Source organism: Acromyrmex echinatior, chromosome 2 (genome assembly GCF_024713525.1).
Source record: "Acromyrmex echinatior isolate Ae372 chromosome 2, ASM2471352v2, whole genome shotgun sequence".
Taxonomy (NCBI): Eukaryota; Metazoa; Arthropoda; class Insecta; order Hymenoptera; family Formicidae; genus Acromyrmex; species Acromyrmex echinatior.
In genome coordinates this window covers 26255384-26276547 of record NC_141853.1, presented here as the reverse complement: position 1 = coordinate 26276547, position 21164 = coordinate 26255384, and the positions used below count along the sequence as shown (strand labels likewise).

The following is a 21164-nucleotide window of genomic DNA, read 5'->3' as shown; positions in this document are numbered from 1 at the left end:
ATCCGCGGTTTTTTGTCACTAGATGTGTATTGATGGTCATATATCTAGTGACAAAGTACCGCGAATACTTTTTAGATGAAATATATATTGCGCATTTTTCGGATATAATAAATATTTTACAATTACATATATTTTACAAAATATTTTATGTAATAAATATTAAAAAAATAAATATTTGTGATCACGCAAAAATATATAAAGTGTACAAAAAGGTTTATAGCATAGAATTTAATTACATGGAATGTGCGGTATTTTATACTTAATTATTTACTTATAATTATATTTATGTGAAAAAATTTTAGCAGTTTTTTTAGCAGTTTTCATTTAAAATCTGATGGTGAAATAGTGAAATAGTTTTTTAGTGATTTTTTAAAATAAAACTGATGGTGAAATATATTTTACGTTGGCAATATTGATTCGCTACCCTTGTCATTCATGCTCATCCCACGATGTGTTTACATTTTAATTCAGGAAATGCTCCTATCTCGTAAGGCGAGTCACATTGAATCTGGCACTATGAAACGCGCGGTAATGTTAGAGCTACTTCCTTTTTTCCGTTTCTAATGCGACAATCGCTAATATATTACGTCCTTTTTTCTCGACATTTCTACTTCCTTCTAGGTTAATTTGTCTGTACTACAATATTTATATACGCGATTGTACTGATGTTGTTTGAGAAAATGAATATCATTTCGACAAAGCAGTGCGTGATGGTACATGGAAGATTTATGAATCACAGTTTGTGCATTCCGTTTTAATTCATACTTTCTTGGTTTTCAGATATCTGAAGAAAACAGTAAGGCCAAACGGGTTTTTTTTAAACAAGAGTCAATCAACTTTGGATATGATGTTTCTTCGTATGCTAATTATTCATCGTCATCATCGTCGTCCACATCCTCTACTATTACTCAAGCTTTGCCTGGGCAACCACCCTTGCCTCCTATGCCTCCATCATCCAGTGGAGTCCCACCTCCGCCACACGTATTTGGACCAGTGCCTTCCCAAATGACTCCTATTCAATGGACACATGCACATACTCCTTGGCAATGGATAACACCACAAACATCTCCTTTGCCAACTCCTCGACATGATATTGCTAGTACAATTCCAAGGGATATTCCACTAAGGGGTAACTATGTACGTCGCGAAAGGTTCACTCATAATAGGAACAGTATGTATATTCAGAGAAATAATTTTCACCGTAAAAATAGACGGATAGTACAATTTGGACAACCACAAGGTCAATTTGATCAAACTGCATATTTTGGTGCAACTTTAACGGGTAATCTCGGATTGCAATGGCAAAGAAATATTTATAATGCAGCAGCAAATGATAATATAAGAAGCCACATGACTGTTCCTTTATCTTCCCATTCCATATCTCCTATCCCATCAGGAATCATGAGCAACAGACATAATGAAGAAACTGAGGATCAGGATGTGAAAATTGTACTGAAGAACATATTTTAAAGTTTGAAGAACAAATATTTTTAAATAACGTGTTTGTTACAAAGTTATCTAATGCAACCAAATTTTTCAGGAAAAGGTAGTAAAGAAAAATAAACAAAGGAAGCCAATGTCTCAAAGTTATGTAAATAAACCGTGGAATAGAGAAGATGCAGAAAGAGCTCTAAGAATTGAAAGTGAATACAACATGAAGAATAAAGTTAATGCACAGAGCTTAATAATTAAGTTTCCTGACACGGATCTAAATAAGGACATCGTCAGTAAATTTCATTCTGATATACTGAATATACATTTTCAAAATCCATGTGGGCCGAGATATTGTTCCATTCAAATGGCGGAAGATGTGAATATTGACGAAGCTATAAAAGAATTGGAGAAAATTAAGTTTGGTGTAGGATACTTGAAAGTTGAGAAAAAGATATTAAGAGATGAAGATAATCCCGAAGAGATAGATCCCTATACCTTATTTATAGGAAATTTACCTGAATCTGTTAAAACAAGCGAAATAAAAAGTAAATTTCCAAAAGCGCAAGATGAAGAAACACGAAAGATGAAGAATACGCGGTAAGTTAATAGATATCGTGTATTAATTATTTACTATACAAATAGGATCGTTAGATTTTATGATTTTGTATTGTAATGTTATCCCGACGTTTTATTACAGAAACATTTTAATGAGATATAATAGTGTAGATGATGCAATATCGGATTACAAACAAGCATATGGTTTAATATGGGACAAGAGGAATATTAATGTTAGATTTAGACGGAAAAGAGGTAATACTTGTCTTCCCGAAGAACCTAAGCCTGACGTTAAGAAAGTTAAAGAAGAGCCAAATAATGCTACACAAGTAGAAAAGGAACGGAACATGAATTACATTGAATTTGATATCAATGTTAATGATTTGAAAGAAGAACAAAGTAACATTGATGAAACACAGGAAGATAAAATTAATCGCCCCAATAAATCATCGGCAAATCAAAATATGAGTGTTGAAAACGGATTACAAGATAATTCTAATAAAGCACAAAAAAAACCAGCCTCGCAAGTTCAAGAAAATATAAGCTCTCATTTATCTGAGTTAACTCCGTCGGACATCGACATGTCCGCTACGATGGCACAAGAAGAACAACGACAATCTTTGGTAATAGATCAATATTATTATGTTGCATATTGTTGTGTTGCAATTGTACATATGATACAAATTCCTAAGAGAGTTTTGAAAACTTTATATAATTAATAAACAAAGGGATATAGCAGGAGATTTTGGGCCCTGCACATAATCCCTCATCACAGGAAGCAAAATGAACACCCAGATGAAAGAATATTTTGTATGAAGTTTTAAACCAAAAGAGTACACCATTTTGAGATATCGAAAAAAATGTCATTTTTCATTAATTTTTTTTTCGTTAAATCTAACGGATCTTTCTTAAATCTAACGGAATAAAAAAATCATGAACATAAAGAGTATTAGACAGATTAGAATAAGAAATTTTGTCATTCATGATCAAAATTTTGTTTTTAAAAAATCGAGAATTTTTTAAATTGCATTTTTATATGATTTGAACCACTTGACCACTTCTAAAATAATTCAGCATCTAAATCTGTTATTATAAATTGTATCATATTTTTTCAGATTTTTAAATTTGGTGAAACATGTCGGAAAAAAATTAAAAATCATTTTTTTGTCATTTTTTCTTCTTCAGAAAAATTAATTTAAATGATTTCAGCATTTATTCCATTTTTTAAAAACCAATTTCTAACTTTGTTAAGCACATAAACATGATAAACTTATCTTACCCTAATATGACATCAAGCTTCAGGTTTTTGACTTACATGGCTATTTAACCAAAATTCGTTATATATTTATTAAAATTACTAAGGCTTCGGTGGTTTAAAGGTTATTTAGAGATTCAGGTTCGACTTCTGGCCGAAATATTTTTCACAATAAATAAATTTATTTGTAACAGATTTCTAGTATATTAAGATCTCTTTAATAGATGCTTATTGAGCAAAATTTAATTGTGATATAATTTTAGTAGTTTAGCTGCGTTTTTAAATTTGATAAAATTTCGGCGCGCAGTTTAAATGACTACAAATTTGGTAGGATAACTCGTATATACGCCGGATCTATTAAAAACTTAATTTATTAAGTATTATTTATTTACTATGTTTATAGTAAATATATTTATTTACTATGTTTATAGTAAATGTATTTACTTACTATGTTTATAGTAAATGAACTATATCAGTAAAAATTTTGTACTGTCTACTACTATGAAAAAAATATTAGAAATCCGAAATATTTATTTTTCATATTAAAAAATAAATTTTTTGAAACACTTGCATTTTTGTTATATATCCTATAGAGATGGGATATTCATAGGGGAGGGATATATACGACTTATGAAAAATTTACAAATAATGCATATATAAATAAGATGTATAATGACACAATAACTTATAAAATGTGTTTATAAAGTATTATTAAGGAATAAGAATGGTAAATATATATGAAGTAATAAATATAATTATAATCTTCCTACATATATTATAAGTGTTATGACATGAGATACATATTTTATATAATGCGTTTATTGCATTTAATACATTGAATTCAATCTGCGCACTTTGTATGCTTTGAGCATACAAAATACATAAATCCCGCTCGCTAAAAATACCAAACAGGTGGGATATACAAGACAACAGACTAAACAAAGAATACGAAAGCACTTGTATTTTGCTACACAACATGCTTTACTATTCCACTTGTTACACGTATGTAGTAACGAAATAACCATTAAGTCTTTTACAGGCCCTACATTAATCATTTTACGTAGATTATAATTTATGATGGCGTTATTTATTACAATACAAATCGATTCAACTCACAATAAATTCATTAATATTAACAATAAGAAGCTGAAATCATAACACAATACTAATATAATATACAGGCACATAACAGAGTAGTTGTCCCCACTCTTTCTATTTTTTCTGACTTCTGTGGCGTAAATCTCAGTGCGGCGTATTTGCCTGAGTTATCTTATATATGCATGTATATATCTACTATATACAATTCACATTGAATTATTTATTTAAGCATTAGAAGATCCAGTTTTGATTGTTATAGCCATTTTCTATTTGTTAAGTTTCAAAAGTTTTGTACAGTTCAATAAAATTCTTATTGTTTATAATGTTTATATTATAAATTTTCTATTAACTCACTTTCTAAAATTATATAAATAAAAATTTCATTTTTAAGGAATCAAAGAAATAATTAGATTCAAAAATGCATGATATACAGAATTTATTTATTTTTAATCATTATTTTATGTGAAATAATGTACACTTTTAAAAAGTAACACTTTTGAGACAATTGTTAAATATATCTATAACTGTCTTCATTTATGATTAAGTTTCTATCGAGGGTTCGAGTTTAGTTGGAATGTGAGAATTGACTAGTCACAGTCGAGTATTTCATACTATAAAATAATTGTTTCAAAAGTGTTACTTTTTAAAAGTGTATATTATTTCGTATGAAATAATGATTATAAATTCTGTATATCATCCATTAATTACTTCTTTGATTTCTTACAAATGGTATTTTTATTTGTATAAGTATAATTTTGAAAAGTGAGTTAATAGAAACTTATAAATATAAAACAAATTTTAGATTAAATAATCTTGTAAATCAAAAACCTGAAGTCTTTTGACGTTATTAGAGTAAGATCAGTTTATCATGATTATGTGCTTAATAAAATTAGAAATTGCTTTAAAAAAAAGATGGAATAAATGCTGAAATCAGTTAAATTAATTTTTCTGAAGGAAAAAAAATGGAACTCTTATTGTTTGACTTATGCAAACTTTTTTAAAGTTTTAAATTATTGTCTGCAGAAGCGGGATCGAAGGTAAGTACAATTATATTTAAGAACAATTTAAAATATGTTAATTGATACATTTTAGATCGGAAAATGGTGAAAAAATAGTTAAAATTTTTTTTCAATATGTTCCACCAAATGTATTAGGTGTTGGAATTAATTCGTAGCGTTTTTTAATGAAAGAATGTTATTTATTTCACATGAGCATTAAAAAATACATTAATGAAAGTACTTCCCATCACTTGTAAAACGCTACGAATTAATTCCAACACCTAATAAAAATCAGAAAAAAATCTGAAATATGATTTATGATAAGATTTAGCTATTGAATTATTTTAAAAGTGGTCAAATATTCAGATTATATAAAAAATGTGATTATTAATGATTCTTGAATTTTTTAAAAACAGAATTTTGAGCTAAGAATTTAAAAAAATTACTCTATTTGATACTCTTTTTAATACTCTTTACATCCATGATTTTTTTGCAAAGATCTGTTTAAATTTAGTGGAGAAAAAAAATATTGATGAAAAACACATTTTTTTCGATATCTCGAAATGGTGTGACTCTTTTGGAATAAATATTCGTACAAAATATTCTTTCACCCTTCGTATTTTGGAAATGGATTACATGCGAGGCCTAAAATTTCCTCCTTATCCTGCTATATCTTTTGTTAATTAAATTAATAATTGCTAATTAATTTAATAATTAATAATAAAGACTCATAGCCGAATACGGGAGGGGGGAGGGGGGCAAAAGTGTCTTAGATTCTTAAAAATTTGAAACTTTTTAAATGAAAGATATATCAAAAAACTTTTTTAGACGCAGTATTAATTTTTAATATACGTGTATATGAGAGATATTACATAATTGCTGAATTTTAATTAAAATATATCTTCGAATATATGTATCTAAAAATTTTGAAAAAAATGTATGTTTCAAAGAAGTTAGAGACTAACTTAGGAAAAAAAAGAGCTGGCGGAGTTTAAGACTAAAAAAAAAAAAAATTAAAATACTTTAACATGAAATTCATAGTGATATTTTTTGAGTACACTTAATTTTTTGATAGAAGAACGTTTGTTGATATATCTTTAACAAAGAATAATTAAAGTTAGACTCTTGAGATAAAAATTAAATAATAAATGAAAACGGGCAATTAAGAGCCTAAATTTGCAGTATTTGTAGCGATTATATCAACATATATTTCTCAGTATTACATATATTAGGTGTACAACTTTGCTTCCGCCGTTTTTCTATAGATGGCTTTAGCGATAAGTGGTGGTCGAAATAAATAGATCATAGACGTCATACAATAAACTTGGGCATCTGTCAACATAACTACATAGAAACATTAGTCGATTTGTGTCTGCATCATAAAGTTATTCTCGATTGAAAATGTCAGTTTACGAGCCAAATTCTCGTCATTTGCGGGAGATTTTAATTTTCTGCTTCAATATGAAGAAATCTGAGCCGCAAGCATTGGAAATCATCGAATGCTCTCAAATACTTATGATGAGGCCGCTATTAGTGAAAGAATGTGTCGTGAGTGATTTCAACGCTTCAAGAACGGTGATTTTGACGTCGAAGACCGGCATAGCGGTGGAAGAGAGAAGGTTTTCGAAGATGCAGAATTGGAGGCATTACTTGATCAAGACTCGTGTCAAAATCAAGAAGAATTGGTACGATTATTGGGAGTGACTCAACAAGCCATTTCAAAACGCCTCAAAATCAAGTGGAAATGATTCAGAAGCAAGGAAATTGGGTGCCGTTGAAGCCGAGAGATGTTGAATGGCGTTTGTTTGCTTCTGAACAGCTGCTTGAAAGGCAAAGACGGAAGGGATTTCTGTATCGCATTGTGACTGGGGACGAAAAATGGGTTCATTACGATAACCCTAAGCGCAAAAAATCATGGAGAGTTTCCGGCCATGCTTCCACGTCGACGGCCAAACCGAATATTCACGGCTCCAAGGTCATGCTCTGTATTTAGTGGGACCAGCTCGGTGTAGTATATTATGAGCTGTTAAAACTGAAACACAGGCGATCAGTATCGAACGCAATTGATGCGTTTGAGCCGAGCATTGAAAGACAAACGGCCGCAATACAAAGAGAGACACGATAAAGTAATTTTGCAGCATGCACAATGCTCGACCCCATGTTGCGAAAGTGGTCAAGATATACTTGGAAACGTTGAAATGGGAAGTCCTACCCCACCCGCCGTATTCTGCAGACATTGTTCCCTCTGACTATCACTTGTTTCGATCAATGGCACACGGCCTGGCTGATCAGCACTTCCAATCTTATGAAGAAGTAAAAAATTGGATCGATTCGTGGATTCGCCTCAAAAGATGACCAATTTTTTCGTACGCTGCCCGAAAGATGGGAGAAAGTAGTGGCCAGCGATGGACAATACTTTGAATCATAAATGTGTAATCAGTTTTTTACAATAAAGCCTCGAATTTCGGAAAAAAAACGGCGGAAGCAAAGTTGTACATCTAATATATAACAAATACCGAACGTTTCGGCTTAATTCAAGCCATCTTCAGTAGTTTAGTATAATAAAATCTCTTAATGAATAATTCCAAACATCTTGAGTCTCGTATAATACAACTTTCTTAATACAATTCAAGTAATCGCAAATCAAAGTAATCGAGTGTAGCAAGGGAGTCTCCCAGATTACCAAATTTGAAATACATAACCGTCATTTAGCTGTTAGACTAAGTGCGAGCTACTGCACTCCATAACTGCACAATTAAATACTATAAATTAAATCACGGTTGGCAAAAAGAATATCACAACGCCAAACATCTTTAGCGACATATTCACGTATTTCATTGTGCAGTTATGGAGTGTAATAGCTCGCACTTAGTCTAACAGCTAAATGACGGTTACATACTTCAGATTTGGGAGACTCTCTTGCTGTACTCGATTACTTTGATTTGCGATTACTTGAATTGTATTAAGGAAGTTGTATTATATGAAACTACCAAGATGTTTGGAATTATTTATATAAGAGATTATTATACTAGACTGCTGAAGATGGCTTGAATTAAGTCGTTTGGTATTTGTTATATATATAATATGTATAATAGTACTGAGAAATATATATTGATATAATCGCTCTAATTACTGTGAATTTAGATTGTTAATTGCTCGTGTTTTCATTTATTATTTAATTGATATCTTTAACATATATTTTTTTCAAATTTTTAAAATTGGTATTTTATAGTTGAAAAAAATAAAATATTGCAATTAGCATTAAATAACATAATGTTAACTGTGATATTCTTTGAGTACTATTATGAAAATTTGTTGATCAAACACTTACGTTGACACACCGACGAGATACTATTAAAGACGGTCGGCGCTCATGAAAGTTCGCGTGACTGCTAAAATTTAAATGATTAAGAATAAGGCATTGATAATATTAATTTCATGATTTATTATTTTCGTAGATATGTATATATGTTTAAACTTAATAATACTCGATTTTTATTTATAAAACTGTGATTTTAATGTTATCATCCGAGTTTAATTATCAATAGAGACAATAACTGCAGAGAAAAAAATTGTAACTTTTTGCAATATATAAAATATAGCATTAAAAGTATACGTATTTATTTATACAACATTTATATATTATAATAAAAAAATCACAAATTTAATAATAAATTATCGAAATATTTATGTTAATAATTTATTAAATTAAATTAAATAAATTTTTATTACTTGCCGGTAATATCATCGTTCTTTAATTGTCTCCTAGAGCCTCATTGATAGTCATGAAAATTTGCTCAGAGCCGATGGTCTATAATAGTATTTCGTCGGTGGTTGACATTTTTAACATATAATTTTAAAAATTATTTAATATTTTATAATTAAAGGAATAAAAATTAGTGTAATTAGTATTTATAGGTTATTTATTTGGTTAATCCATGTTATAACATTATACGTATATTAATTTTACATTCATCTTTATTAACATTTACACATAGATATGTATATATTTTACATATATTTATACACGCACGCACGCATACATTTATACATGTTTTATATATTCATACATAAACATTACATTTTAATCGTCATCGCTATTTTATTTAATTGTAATAATAATTTCATCTTTCTTAAAAAGTCTATTTAAATTTTCGGCTAGTTTTGGAATTTTTGCCAAATATCTTATGCAAGAAAGATAATAAATGATAGAAGCTACATGAGCACAAGAAGCAACTATTGACACATTCACAACAATATCTTTTCATCAATACTAGAAATTAAATGCTTGTAATGGTCGAAGCTGGATTTTTAATGATTAAATAATTTATTGTGAATTATATACATACGCGCATAAATACCATATTTGTAGTCATTCGACTGGGCGCCGAATTAGTTTCCTGAACTTATAAATGCAATTAAACTATAGTAATAGTAAATTCCGTACGAGCGTCCTAAGTTTTTAAACTACTGGGGCTTCAGAATACAAGAGATCCAGGTTCAATTCCCGGTCGAGCCAATATTTTTCGCAATAAATTTATTTAGTTATTCAGCATATTAACATCTTTTTGATATGATGCTTGATTGAGTATTGAATTATTAAAAATTGCTTGTCAATTTAATTTAATTTGCGATAATTACAATAGTTTAAATGCGTTTATAAGTCCGGAAAATCAATTCGGCGCGCAGTTCAAATGACAAATATGGTATTGTATATATGCGTGTACGTATATATGTGTATACAGGGATTTTAACAATTTCGTCACCTATTATGAGCAGGTAGAATGAATCGAACTGAGTCAAAAAGTCCTCTACCATTTTGCAATTTTCGCAATAATTAACAAGATATTACTAAAAATCGCCAAATATTGGTCTTGAAATAATAATTTTTTGTTCAAATACTATCAACTTTATAGAAAAGCTGCAAGAGACAAAAATCATTTATTTTCTTCTCATAAAATTCTGAGAATTTTTTCAGAATTTTTTAATATCATATTTTCTCATGTTGGTAAAAATAAGAAAATGCAGTACTAAAACGTTAATAAAAAATTCTTTTTCTATAAAATTGATAGTATTCGAGTAAAAAATTATTCAAGACCAATATTTGGCAATTTTTAGTAATTAATATCTCGTTAACTATTGCGTAAATTGCAAAATGGTAAATGACTTTTCGATTCAGTTCGATTCACTCTACCTGCTCATGATGAATGACGAAATATTATATGTTAAAATCACTCTGTATATAGTACGTATATAATTCACATTGAATTATTAAAGATTCAGTTTTGACCGTTATTTAATTTCTGCTTTCTTGATTGTGTTCTCACATGTATAGTCTAAAATAAGATTTTTATTGTTATTATTGCCATTAATACTATCAGGAACATAATTCAATAAAACATCTATAAGTCCTGCTGCTGATATGACGTGAATTTTCAGTTTGAGTATATTACTTTGATCAAATTTTATATACATATATATGTACTGTCCATAAATTTGGGAATTAATACCCTATGTTTTACAGGAAAGCCATTACATGACAGAGATCTATATTTTTGGTTTAAATACTTCTAAGTCTCTGAATCTGACTAAGTCATCTAACTGATGATAAACATTTATCTAGAACATATAAGCTTATACATGAAAATATATTTGACAATCATTTCACAGCACCGAAGCGCTCAAGATTGAATTTCGCGCTTTGGTCTATTATTTATGTCTATTTTATATGTATATTGTCACTTATTTTGCAACGTCGCATTTGTATTCATTGTACATACAGGTCATTTAATTGTAGTTTAACGATTTCTATAAAAGTGGTAAACTATTTGAGTCGCAAGTTGATTTCAGACTCCGTAAAAATTGTAAAATGGCTCCGCCCTTACGAAAACATATATCGAATTAGTTGTTAGCGGTTTGAAATGACATTTAAATTGAGCATTAACTTTCAAATAAACTTTCATTTTAAAGATTAACACTTAATTTGAGTGTTATTTCGGACCGCCAATGTCTAGTTTGGTGTATTTTTCTGTAAGGAAAATCAGATTTCGTATGAATCATTTTAATTAAAATTGCATTTTTTAAGCATGTTATTAAATCTTTAATTGAAAAAAGACGGAATATAAAAGTATATACGTATGTTATAGATAACGTACATATGTATGTACTTTTATATTCTGTTATTTCGTTTTTTTTTTAATTGAATAATTATTTACAAATCTGTAAAACGTCGTAGGATATTCTCAAACCTATGGAGTACTGTATATAAATTGAAAATTTGAAATTTAAAATTTTATATATACGTATATAAAATCTCAATGGGATATATTACGGGATACTAATGATATCTGACTATCTGGCCGAATAGTAAAAAAGTGCCGAGTAGTGTCGGATATTGGATATCTTTGGGATATCCGATACTATCCCTATCTTATATTATACAGAGTGTTTGGTAATGATAAATCTTTTGGTAATGATAGATCTTTTGTGCATAGGGGCAGAATGGACTAGACTGAGAAGAAAAGTCCTCTACCATTTTACGATTCTAGCAATAGTTAATAAGATATTAATTGCTAAAAATTGTCGAAAATTGATCTTTAATAATTTTTTACTCAAATATTATCAATTTTACAGGAAAATTGCAAGAGACAAAAATTGTTTACTTTTTTCTCATTCTACCTTTATGCAAAAGATTTATCTATTACGTTCTAAAGTTTTGAAATATTATAAACTTGAAATGTTTAAAAGATTATAAACTCTGAAACTATACATTTTATACGATTGATGTATCATACCATTTTTTAAAAAGCTAATAATACTTTTATTTTCCTGTAGACGTCGCAGTCCCTTCAAATACTTTTAGCATCAGAAGCTCCTCCATCATGTCTAATCGAGACAGACGCTATCGAGGAAACGATGCTTACACAAATCAAAGAGGAACCCGTAGATTACGATGAAATGGATATCGATAATATGCAGTCAGACAATGTCGATGATGATGCCGATGATGATGACGATGAGGATGACGATGACGATGACGATATCGAAGAGCCGGATGATACTGATGATGATGAAGATAACAATGCGGGAGACTTTGAAAATGACGATGAAGACATTGACGATGATGAAAATATAGCATCTAGAACTAAATTATCGGAAACACAAGATAACGAAGAACCATCAGACGTAAGTGCTACTAGTTATACTGCCATTTATAAATTCGAAAACGCTTGCATTGTTCCACATTTCACGAGAACTTAAGTAATTTGGCGAAAAGAAATTGTAGAGAAGTTTTTAAAGATGCATTTTAAAAAGGAAAAATAGAGCTTCAAATTGACATTCGAATTTTGTTTCTATTAGCGAATTCGACTGGATGCATTCAGTGCGAACTGGTGCACATTAAAGTTATTGTATACAAATTGATGTAAAAATGTGTGTTTAATATGAACACAAAAATGGATTATACTATAAAATCCTCAATACATTTTCGTGCTGTCTGTAAAATCTGTATCTTATAATTCAAAATATTTACAAATAATATAAAAACAAAGGCTCAAATAATTTATAAAATTAATATAATGAAAAAAGGGCTACGAGTCAAGCAAGATCTTAGTGCTGAATCATAAAACAAAATAGTTTATTTCTACGCGTTTCGACCCTAATTGGGTCATTTTTAATGTTACAATTGATATGATATAAAAATCAAATAATCATTCGAATAATAATCTTAAAGCAATATATGTAACCTAATCTAAAAACTAATATAAAAGATTAAACATGGTGTATGTATTATACATCAATCATTTTAGAAGGTTATGCAAATTTATTAATATGAAAATGTGGAAACGTCGAAGCAGTATTATTCAATATGAAACCGATAATGTAAATACATAAATGTTTAGATATAAATGTTTGGAGGTCGTCAACGATTCTTGTAGAGTGTTTCTTAACAAGCACAGTCGCAAAAGCTTGTAATTACAGAGAATTGAACAACCAATGACCAACGTAATGTTTAGTCTAGAATTACAATTATAATATATCATAAAAATAATAATTTAAAATAAAAAAAACTATAAATGTGTGTCATGTAATATAATAAATTGTCAAATAATAAAATCAATATTCAAGTTATGGAGAAACAGTTATCAAATTAATTTTCAAATTGTAAATCTACTGCTATACGATTACCAATGTACTATAGATATATTGACAACATACTTTTTGCTGCTCCATGAATGTTTAGATGAAATTTTATCAGTTTTTAATTCATTATATGCACGACAGTTTACTAGGGAGGTTTACTATGGAGGTTGGTAATGATAATTCATTAGTTTTAATTAATTAGTTTTTTGGATGTCTTTCTAATTTTAGATAATAACAAAATTACATTCGGTCAATATTATAAACCATCATTTTGGAAAGATTTCTAAATTTTCATTCTCACCATCCTATTAGTCATAAAAGAGGAATAGTGTTTGAAATGGTCGATAAAATAGTTTTTGTCCCATCCTCGTTATCATAAAAAAAATTTAATAGACTATTGAAATCCTGTTTGACAATGACTATTCACTTGCGTTTATTTTTGCAGCAATTACAACAGTATTGAAATTTCATTTTCACAATTTATAATCCTACCACTAATAAAATTAAGAATAAATATTTTTTACAGTACCTTATATAAGATCAGTTTCAGAAAGTTTTTTACCAGTAATGTCAAATTAATTTAAAAACAGCCTCTACTGTTTCCAACACTTTGAATAAATTTATTAAAGTAGGCAAGGATTGCTTAAATTCTTTAACATATCAAGATGTTGTTTATAAGATCTCATGTCTGGATTGTGATGCGAGTTATGTCAGCCAAACGAAAAGACGCCTATATATAAGAGTACAGAAGAGTGAGCATTCTTCTCAATGCATGAGATATCAATAAAAAAACGGGTTCTCCTTCGGTTATTTCAGATCACCGGATCAAATTTACTCATAATTTCGATTGGGAAGAAGTTAAAATATTAGATACAAAATCTTCCTACAATAAAAGGTTAATATCAGAGATGCATATAAAAAGACAGGCACAAGGTTTAAATAAGAAAACTGATGTAGAATCCTTATCCGACATGTATCTACCTATACTCCAGTCGCTATCCCCTTCCTAATACCTCTTTAGATATTCCCTCTTTTCATTCTTCCCTTACAGATTCACTCGCTTGCCTTAAACTGTTACAGTATCAAAAATAATTTGTTTTTCCGAGAGATTTGAGTTCTTCTTATCAGAACATTTCAATTTTTCATTTGATTCAATGTTACTCTGAAATATTTCACTATCAACTATCAAGTATTTTTTTATTTTATTTTATATTCTGACTTTAGATTGTATTTTTAACCGTCTTTGCGAATATGTTAATTTGTGGATTTGATTCTAATTGTGTAACATATACATATATCTGACTTACAGATTTGAATTTGAATTTATAACTGTCGCTCCATAATCAATTTTAATTTTATAACTATATAGCAGTAGATTTACAATTTGAAAATTAATTTGATAACTGTTTCTCCATAACTTGAATATTGATTTTATTATTTGAGAATTTATTATATTACATGACACACATTTATAGTTTTTTTTATTTTAAATTATTATTTTTATGATATATTATAATTGTAATTCTAGACTAAACATTACGTTGGTCATTGGTTGTTCAATTCTCTGTAATTACAAGCTTTTGCGACTGTGCTTGTTAAGAAACACTATACAAGAACCGTTGACGACCTCCAAACATTTATTATGTACAATAATAAGATTGGAAATAAGACCGTTTATGTTAGATATATTACTTTAAATACAAAGTCACTACGGTCTGAATGTTAAGATGTTGAGTTATTATATATTCATTTAAATGAATTAATTTCAGAAATTATATAATAATTGCGAGTTGATATAGTTGTTGGACTTTCAACGCAATCAGTCTAAAATATTAATAATCCCCCCCAAATTTCCCAAATTTAATTTTAAAAAACTGTAATAAACTTAATTTAATATACTGTTTTGTAATAAATAAAATATTAATTATTGCAGTTTTTTAAGATTAAATTTGGGAAATTTAGGGGGATTATTAATATTTCAGATTGATTGCGTTGATAGTTCTACAATCATATTATAATTTCTGAAATTAATTCATTTAAATGAATATACATAATAGTTCCACATCTTAACATTCAGACCGTTGTGGCGTTTCGTATTTAAAGTCATTTATTATGTATCTACATTATCGGTTTCATATTGAGTAATAAGTGCTTTGTCGTTTCCACATTTTCATATTAATAAATTTGCATAACCTTCTACAATGATTGATGTATATACACCAATCACGTTTAATCTTTTACATTAGTTTTTAGATTAGGTTAAGTATTGCTTTAAGATCGTTATTCGAATGATTATTTGATTTTTATATTACAATATATCAATTTTAACATTAAAAATGATCCAATTAGTGTCGAAACGTATGTAGAAATAAACTGTTTTGTTTTATAATAACTTAGCGCTATCTTGCTTGACCCTATTTTTATTATATTAATTTTACAAAATATTTACTTTTACATAGATTGAATCAGTGTATAACGGTTTTAATATGCACTAGTGCGTCTAACCGAATTTGTTATATGATATTATCTTCCTAAATTATATAAAATTGAAAATTTATATAAAATCGAATATTTTTGTTATTCTTTAAAACATTATATTTGGATGAAACATCATTGGATAAAATTTAATAGACAAGCATTTCAAAGTAGACATTCTAAATTTTTAAAATGCTTTGTGAAAAATATTGCTACAATTACTTTTTACAAAGATATCGAATTTTTAGTTTATAAAATTTCGACTGAATTTTATAAAATATGTTGATAATTGAAAAATATTTTTGAAAATTTTTGAAAAAAATTATGTGAATTAGGTACATTAAAAAAAAAATTAAGTTTTTACGTAATAAAACTTTACATAATAAAAAATTCAATATCTTTGCGATAAAGCATTGTAGCAATTTTTTTCAAAAAGCTTTTTGAGTTTAAAAATTTAGAAAGTCTACTTTAAAGTGCTTGCCTGTTAAATTTTGTCAAATTTTTATCATTCGATGATGTTCCATCTAAGTAGAGCGCTTCAAAAAGTATTGAAAACAAAAATATTGAAAAAAAATAAATTTTCAATTTTATGTAATTTAGGAACAAAATATAGAGACAAAACAGCAATTTGAAGCTCTATTCTTCCTTTTTTAAATACATTTTTAAAACTTTTCTACGATTTCTTTCACCGTGATATTTAAGTTTTTGTAAAATATAAGAAAATTACAAGTATTTCCGAATTTATGAACGACAGTGCAGGTTTTTAAAAATTTCGATAATATCTTGCATACATTTCATATTTGCTTTTTTATTCCAGCATCTTGATCAAATGTTTAGCGAATTGGGGAACATGACAGGTGACATCGGTTTCTTAAAACAATGAAAGAAATATTATTTTAATACTCGTTCCAATCCAGTTTTTTTTATGAAATTTGATTCCGTATTTGATTTATTTAACGTGTAAATATAAGTATATAAATCATATTTTAAATAAGAATCCTATATTTGATCGCGAAGCGGATTTTAGTACTTAATACATATTTCTTGTGTGGATTTATATACAATCTGCATATTATGTGCCGAAATAGTTTTCTGGATATAAAACGCCTTTATGAGCAGAACCAGAATGGTACGAGGGCAAGTCAATAAGTTCTTAGAAAATCTGTCAGAGGACACTCGCAGTGTCATGTCACATTACTTTTTAACAAGTAGCATCTTTCAGCTGATTACTGTCAAATTTTGAGCGGAATTCGCGTGGTTTCATTTCTGTATATGATTAAAGCGAATAACCTTTGTATTTTTTACAAAATGGAAAAAAATGAGTTTCGTGCAGTGATCAAACATCTACATATGAAAGGTTTAACACGAAAGAAATCAAAGCCGAGTTGGATAATGTTCATAGGACATCTGCACCGCAGCGTTTGCGTCTGTATACAATTGGGTGAATGAATTTAAATGTGGTCGTACATCCACATGTGATGCATCTCGTTCGGGACGTCCAATTGAGGCTTCTACGCCAGAAATCATCGATAAAGTCCACGATATTGTTTTGATTGATCGACGAATGAAAGTGCGCGAGTTTGTTGAGGCCACAGGCATATCACATAGCACAGTGATTTCAATTTTGCACGAACAATTGGGTATGAAAAAGCTATCGGCAAGCTGGATCACGTTTGCTCACTGTGGACCATAAGTGACGATTTCAAAACAATGTTTAGAGACGTTTCAACGTAATCCAGATGAATTTCTGTGTCGATTCATTACTGTGGACGAAACATGGATCCATTACTTCGCATCCGAGACACAGTTAAAACAATGGAAAAATCAAAACTTCACCGAGTGAATCAACTCCGAAGAAGACCGTGAAGTCGGTCGGAAAGGTCCTACAGTTTTTTAGGATGCACGCGGTATAATTCATATCGATTATTACCTTCGAAGCAAACGATCAATGGCGATTACTACACAGCCTTATTAGACCGTTTCAACAACATTTTAAAGAAAAAACATCCCCATTTGACGAAGAAGAAAATTCTCTTCCATCAAGACAATGCACGAGTTCATACGTGCCCGGCACCGATGGCCAAATTCAACGAATTCCGCTACGAATTGCTTCCCCATCCAGCATATTCGCCCCCTGCGACTATTTTCTATTTCCAAACTTGAAGAAATGATTCGGAGGAAAGAGATTCACTACCAGAGAGCTCATCGCCGAAATAGAGGCTTATTTTGAAGGGTTGGATAAATCATATTATTCGGACGGCTTGAAAAAGTTGGAGAATCGTTGGATTAAGTGTATCGAGCTGAAAGGAGATTATGTTGAGAAATATAAATGAATCGATAAAAAAAAAATGTGTCTTACTATGTTTTTCTAAAAATTTATTGACTTATCCTCGTAATATTACTTATTAAATTGTACAAGCAATTTAATAATTTTTTCATGCTAATAAGCATTTTTTAACAAGAATATTAATTGTTATATGTTGATGAAATCTAAAAACTAATTTATGAATAATTTATTACGAAAAATATTTGATGGGAATCAAATCGGTATCTCTCTCTTGCCAGACGAGTGTCTTCAGACTAGCAGGTATTCTTAAAGTACCGAGGTCAAAATAATATTCTTCGCAATAACTAATAACTTGAAGAGAATGTCATGTTTCAAAAGGATAAACAATATGAAGCGACTGTTAGTCCAATATGAATACATCAAATTTTAAATGAGAAGAATCTTATAAATAGTTGAATAATATAAACAAATGAGACTGCATGTATTCAGTAGCGTAAGTAATTATGAAACTATATTTAAGCATTTTGTAATTATTTCTTTCAATGAAGTTTAATAACTATAACGCTTAAGTGGAAAATTATGTAAGTTCATGTTACTAAACTTATTATCTTAAGTATTTCTTGTAGTTTATATCTGTTTATCATCCATGTATCATTTTCGATGATTCTTTTTTTATATAACAACAAAATTATAAAAAACAAATAAACGAAGAAGGCATATTTAGTCAAAATAATTGTTGGTAATTATGTAGTATAAGGGACTACTACCCTTTAATGACCTTGATCTTGACATATGTTGTCAAGGTTATACCTCTGAGTACTTGAACAAATTTTAGCCGTCGTTCGTTGTTTCTTAAAAAGTTGTTAACAAAAAAAGTTCATTAAGAAAATGTAGTTTTAAAACAAAGAATTTGTTTGTAAAGCGGACATTCCTAGAACAAGAATCGAGTATATCATCACACATAGCAGTTGATTGGACTAACTTTTGTAGAGAGGTAATTCATGTAATTTAATAACTTGGTAAAACTATATAAATGAAGTACAATGTCAATTGTTTGTAAAACAGAAAATTTGTTTTTTTGAAGTAAAATATTTGTATCTTTGAAACAGAAAACTTGTATACTTATTTAAAAATTTTCTACTTTCATAAATATTCAATTACAACAATCTGGCTTCTCAGCTCATGAATCAATAGTTAATAAACAACCAAAATTAAATTGGAAGGAGAGGGAATTATTGTCGAAATCAATGAAGAAACATTATATAATAAATTATACAGGGTGTCATGAATATACGGCCCCACTCGTTCCGAGCAGGTAGAGTAGACTAAACTAAGTAGAAAAGTCCTCTACCATTTTGTAATGCTCGTAATAATTAACGAGATATTAATGTTTAAAGATAGCCGAATATGCACGTCCTCCCGACCTATTATTGCCGAAAGTACGGCCCATCGAGCGCGCGGGCCGCGAGGAGCGGGACTTACCGTCGCAAGCATCTAAGCTCAAACGGCGCGGCGCGCCTGCTAGGCCATTCCCACTCTTCGCGGCCCGCGCGGTGAGCCGTACTTTCGACAATAGTAAGTCGGACGCGCGTATTCGGCTATCTTTAAACGTTAATATCTCGTTAATTATTGCGAGCATTGCAAAATGGTACAGGACTTTTCTACTCAATTTAGTCTACACTACCTGCTCGGGACGAGTGGGGCCGTATATTCATGCCATCCTGTATAAGAAATTATATAAGAAAATATTTTGCACTGTTAAAGCAGGGAATTTGTTTCGGAGCACAGTCGTGTCTAAAAGTTAGATTTTATTGAAGAACTTTTTTTATAATGTTTACTTTTTTATTATATTAACTTTTCAAAGAACAAACGACTAAAATTTCCAAGATCACTCAGGATCATGACTTTGACAACGTATGTCAAGATTAAGGTCATTGGAGGGTAGTCCCCTATATTGCATAATTAATATTAGATTTTATTAATGAAATTTTTTTGTTATTAACTTTTTAAGGAACAACAAGCGACGGTTAAAATTTGTCTAAGGTCACTTGGAGTTATGATTTTAGCAACATATATCAAGGTTAAGGAGAGTCAAGTCATTGGAGGGTAGTCCCTTATACTATAATACATAATCAAATGTTTAATATAACATTTTTGCTTGAATCTTACAATTTTCAGTTCAAGCAATGATTATTTGTCGGTCTTGAAACACATTCCTAAACAGAAACTGGAACCTAAGTATCAACTGTCAATTCAGCAAATGTGATTGGTCAGCTCCAATAATAATCGGTCAATTAAGAGGGAGAGTTAATTGGAGTTGATAACACCAGTTCTCTAAAGTCCAATTTTACAACTCACAGTTAACTCTTAATCGGGATTTAACTTGTTTCTCATCTCTTTCCAATTTTAGTATTGAAGAAAAACAATAAATAAGTTGAATCTCGATTAAGAATTAACCGTGAGTTGTGAAACTAAATCTCGTTGTGGGTCTAAATCTCTTAAATTCCTTTAAAGTTACGAAGAATCAGCAGTACTTGAAGAACTCCCTTACGAAAAAATACTCACAATTTTGGGCGTTAAACGCTTAAAAGGAATGCTCAAATTTGGATGTTAAATATTTAAAAAAATACTCAAATTTTGGTGTGATTTCGGACCGTCAACTGAAAGTTATAACCCAATTAAAGATTAACTCTCAAAGAAAATCATTAAAATAAATGACTTTATATAAAATTAATTAAATTTGTTATTGCTAAAATAATATTGATTTGCAACTTCCGAAATACACATGACAAAATTATAATTAAAAAAAAAACGCTTTCTCTCTCATTTGGGAATTAATTTCCTTATTTTTCTAAAGCGGTTATACATCCAATCTCGTACTCATTCAACGATGCTTGATGTATGTTTAACTCTGTAATCG

The 21164-nt window shown here is 29.4% G+C and overlaps 1 protein-coding gene across 4 annotated transcripts; it reads left to right on the top strand.

The window, feature by feature from the left end:
* Positions 1-377: 377 nt before the first annotated feature.
* Pof (RNA binding domain-containing protein painting of fourth) lies at positions 378-19357 on the top strand. 4 transcript variants are annotated; one of them, XM_087402831.1, is made up of 7 exons: positions 409-528; positions 622-713; positions 781-1449; positions 1541-2031; positions 2132-2612; positions 12175-12525; positions 16775-19357. In XM_087402831.1, exons 2-7 carry the CDS (start codon positions 666-668, stop codon positions 16838-16840), a joined length of 2106 nt encoding a protein of 701 aa, XP_087258957.1. In that variant the 5' UTR covers positions 409-528; positions 622-665; the 3' UTR covers positions 16841-19357. The 4 variants fall into 4 exon arrangements, with proteins under 4 accessions (XP_011052083.1, XP_011052082.1, XP_087258957.1 ...); XM_087402832.1 differs by having other exon boundaries at positions 410-528; positions 622-703; XM_011053781.2 differs by lacking the exon at positions 622-713 and having other exon boundaries at positions 378-492.
* Positions 19358-21164: the final 1807 nt, after the last annotated feature.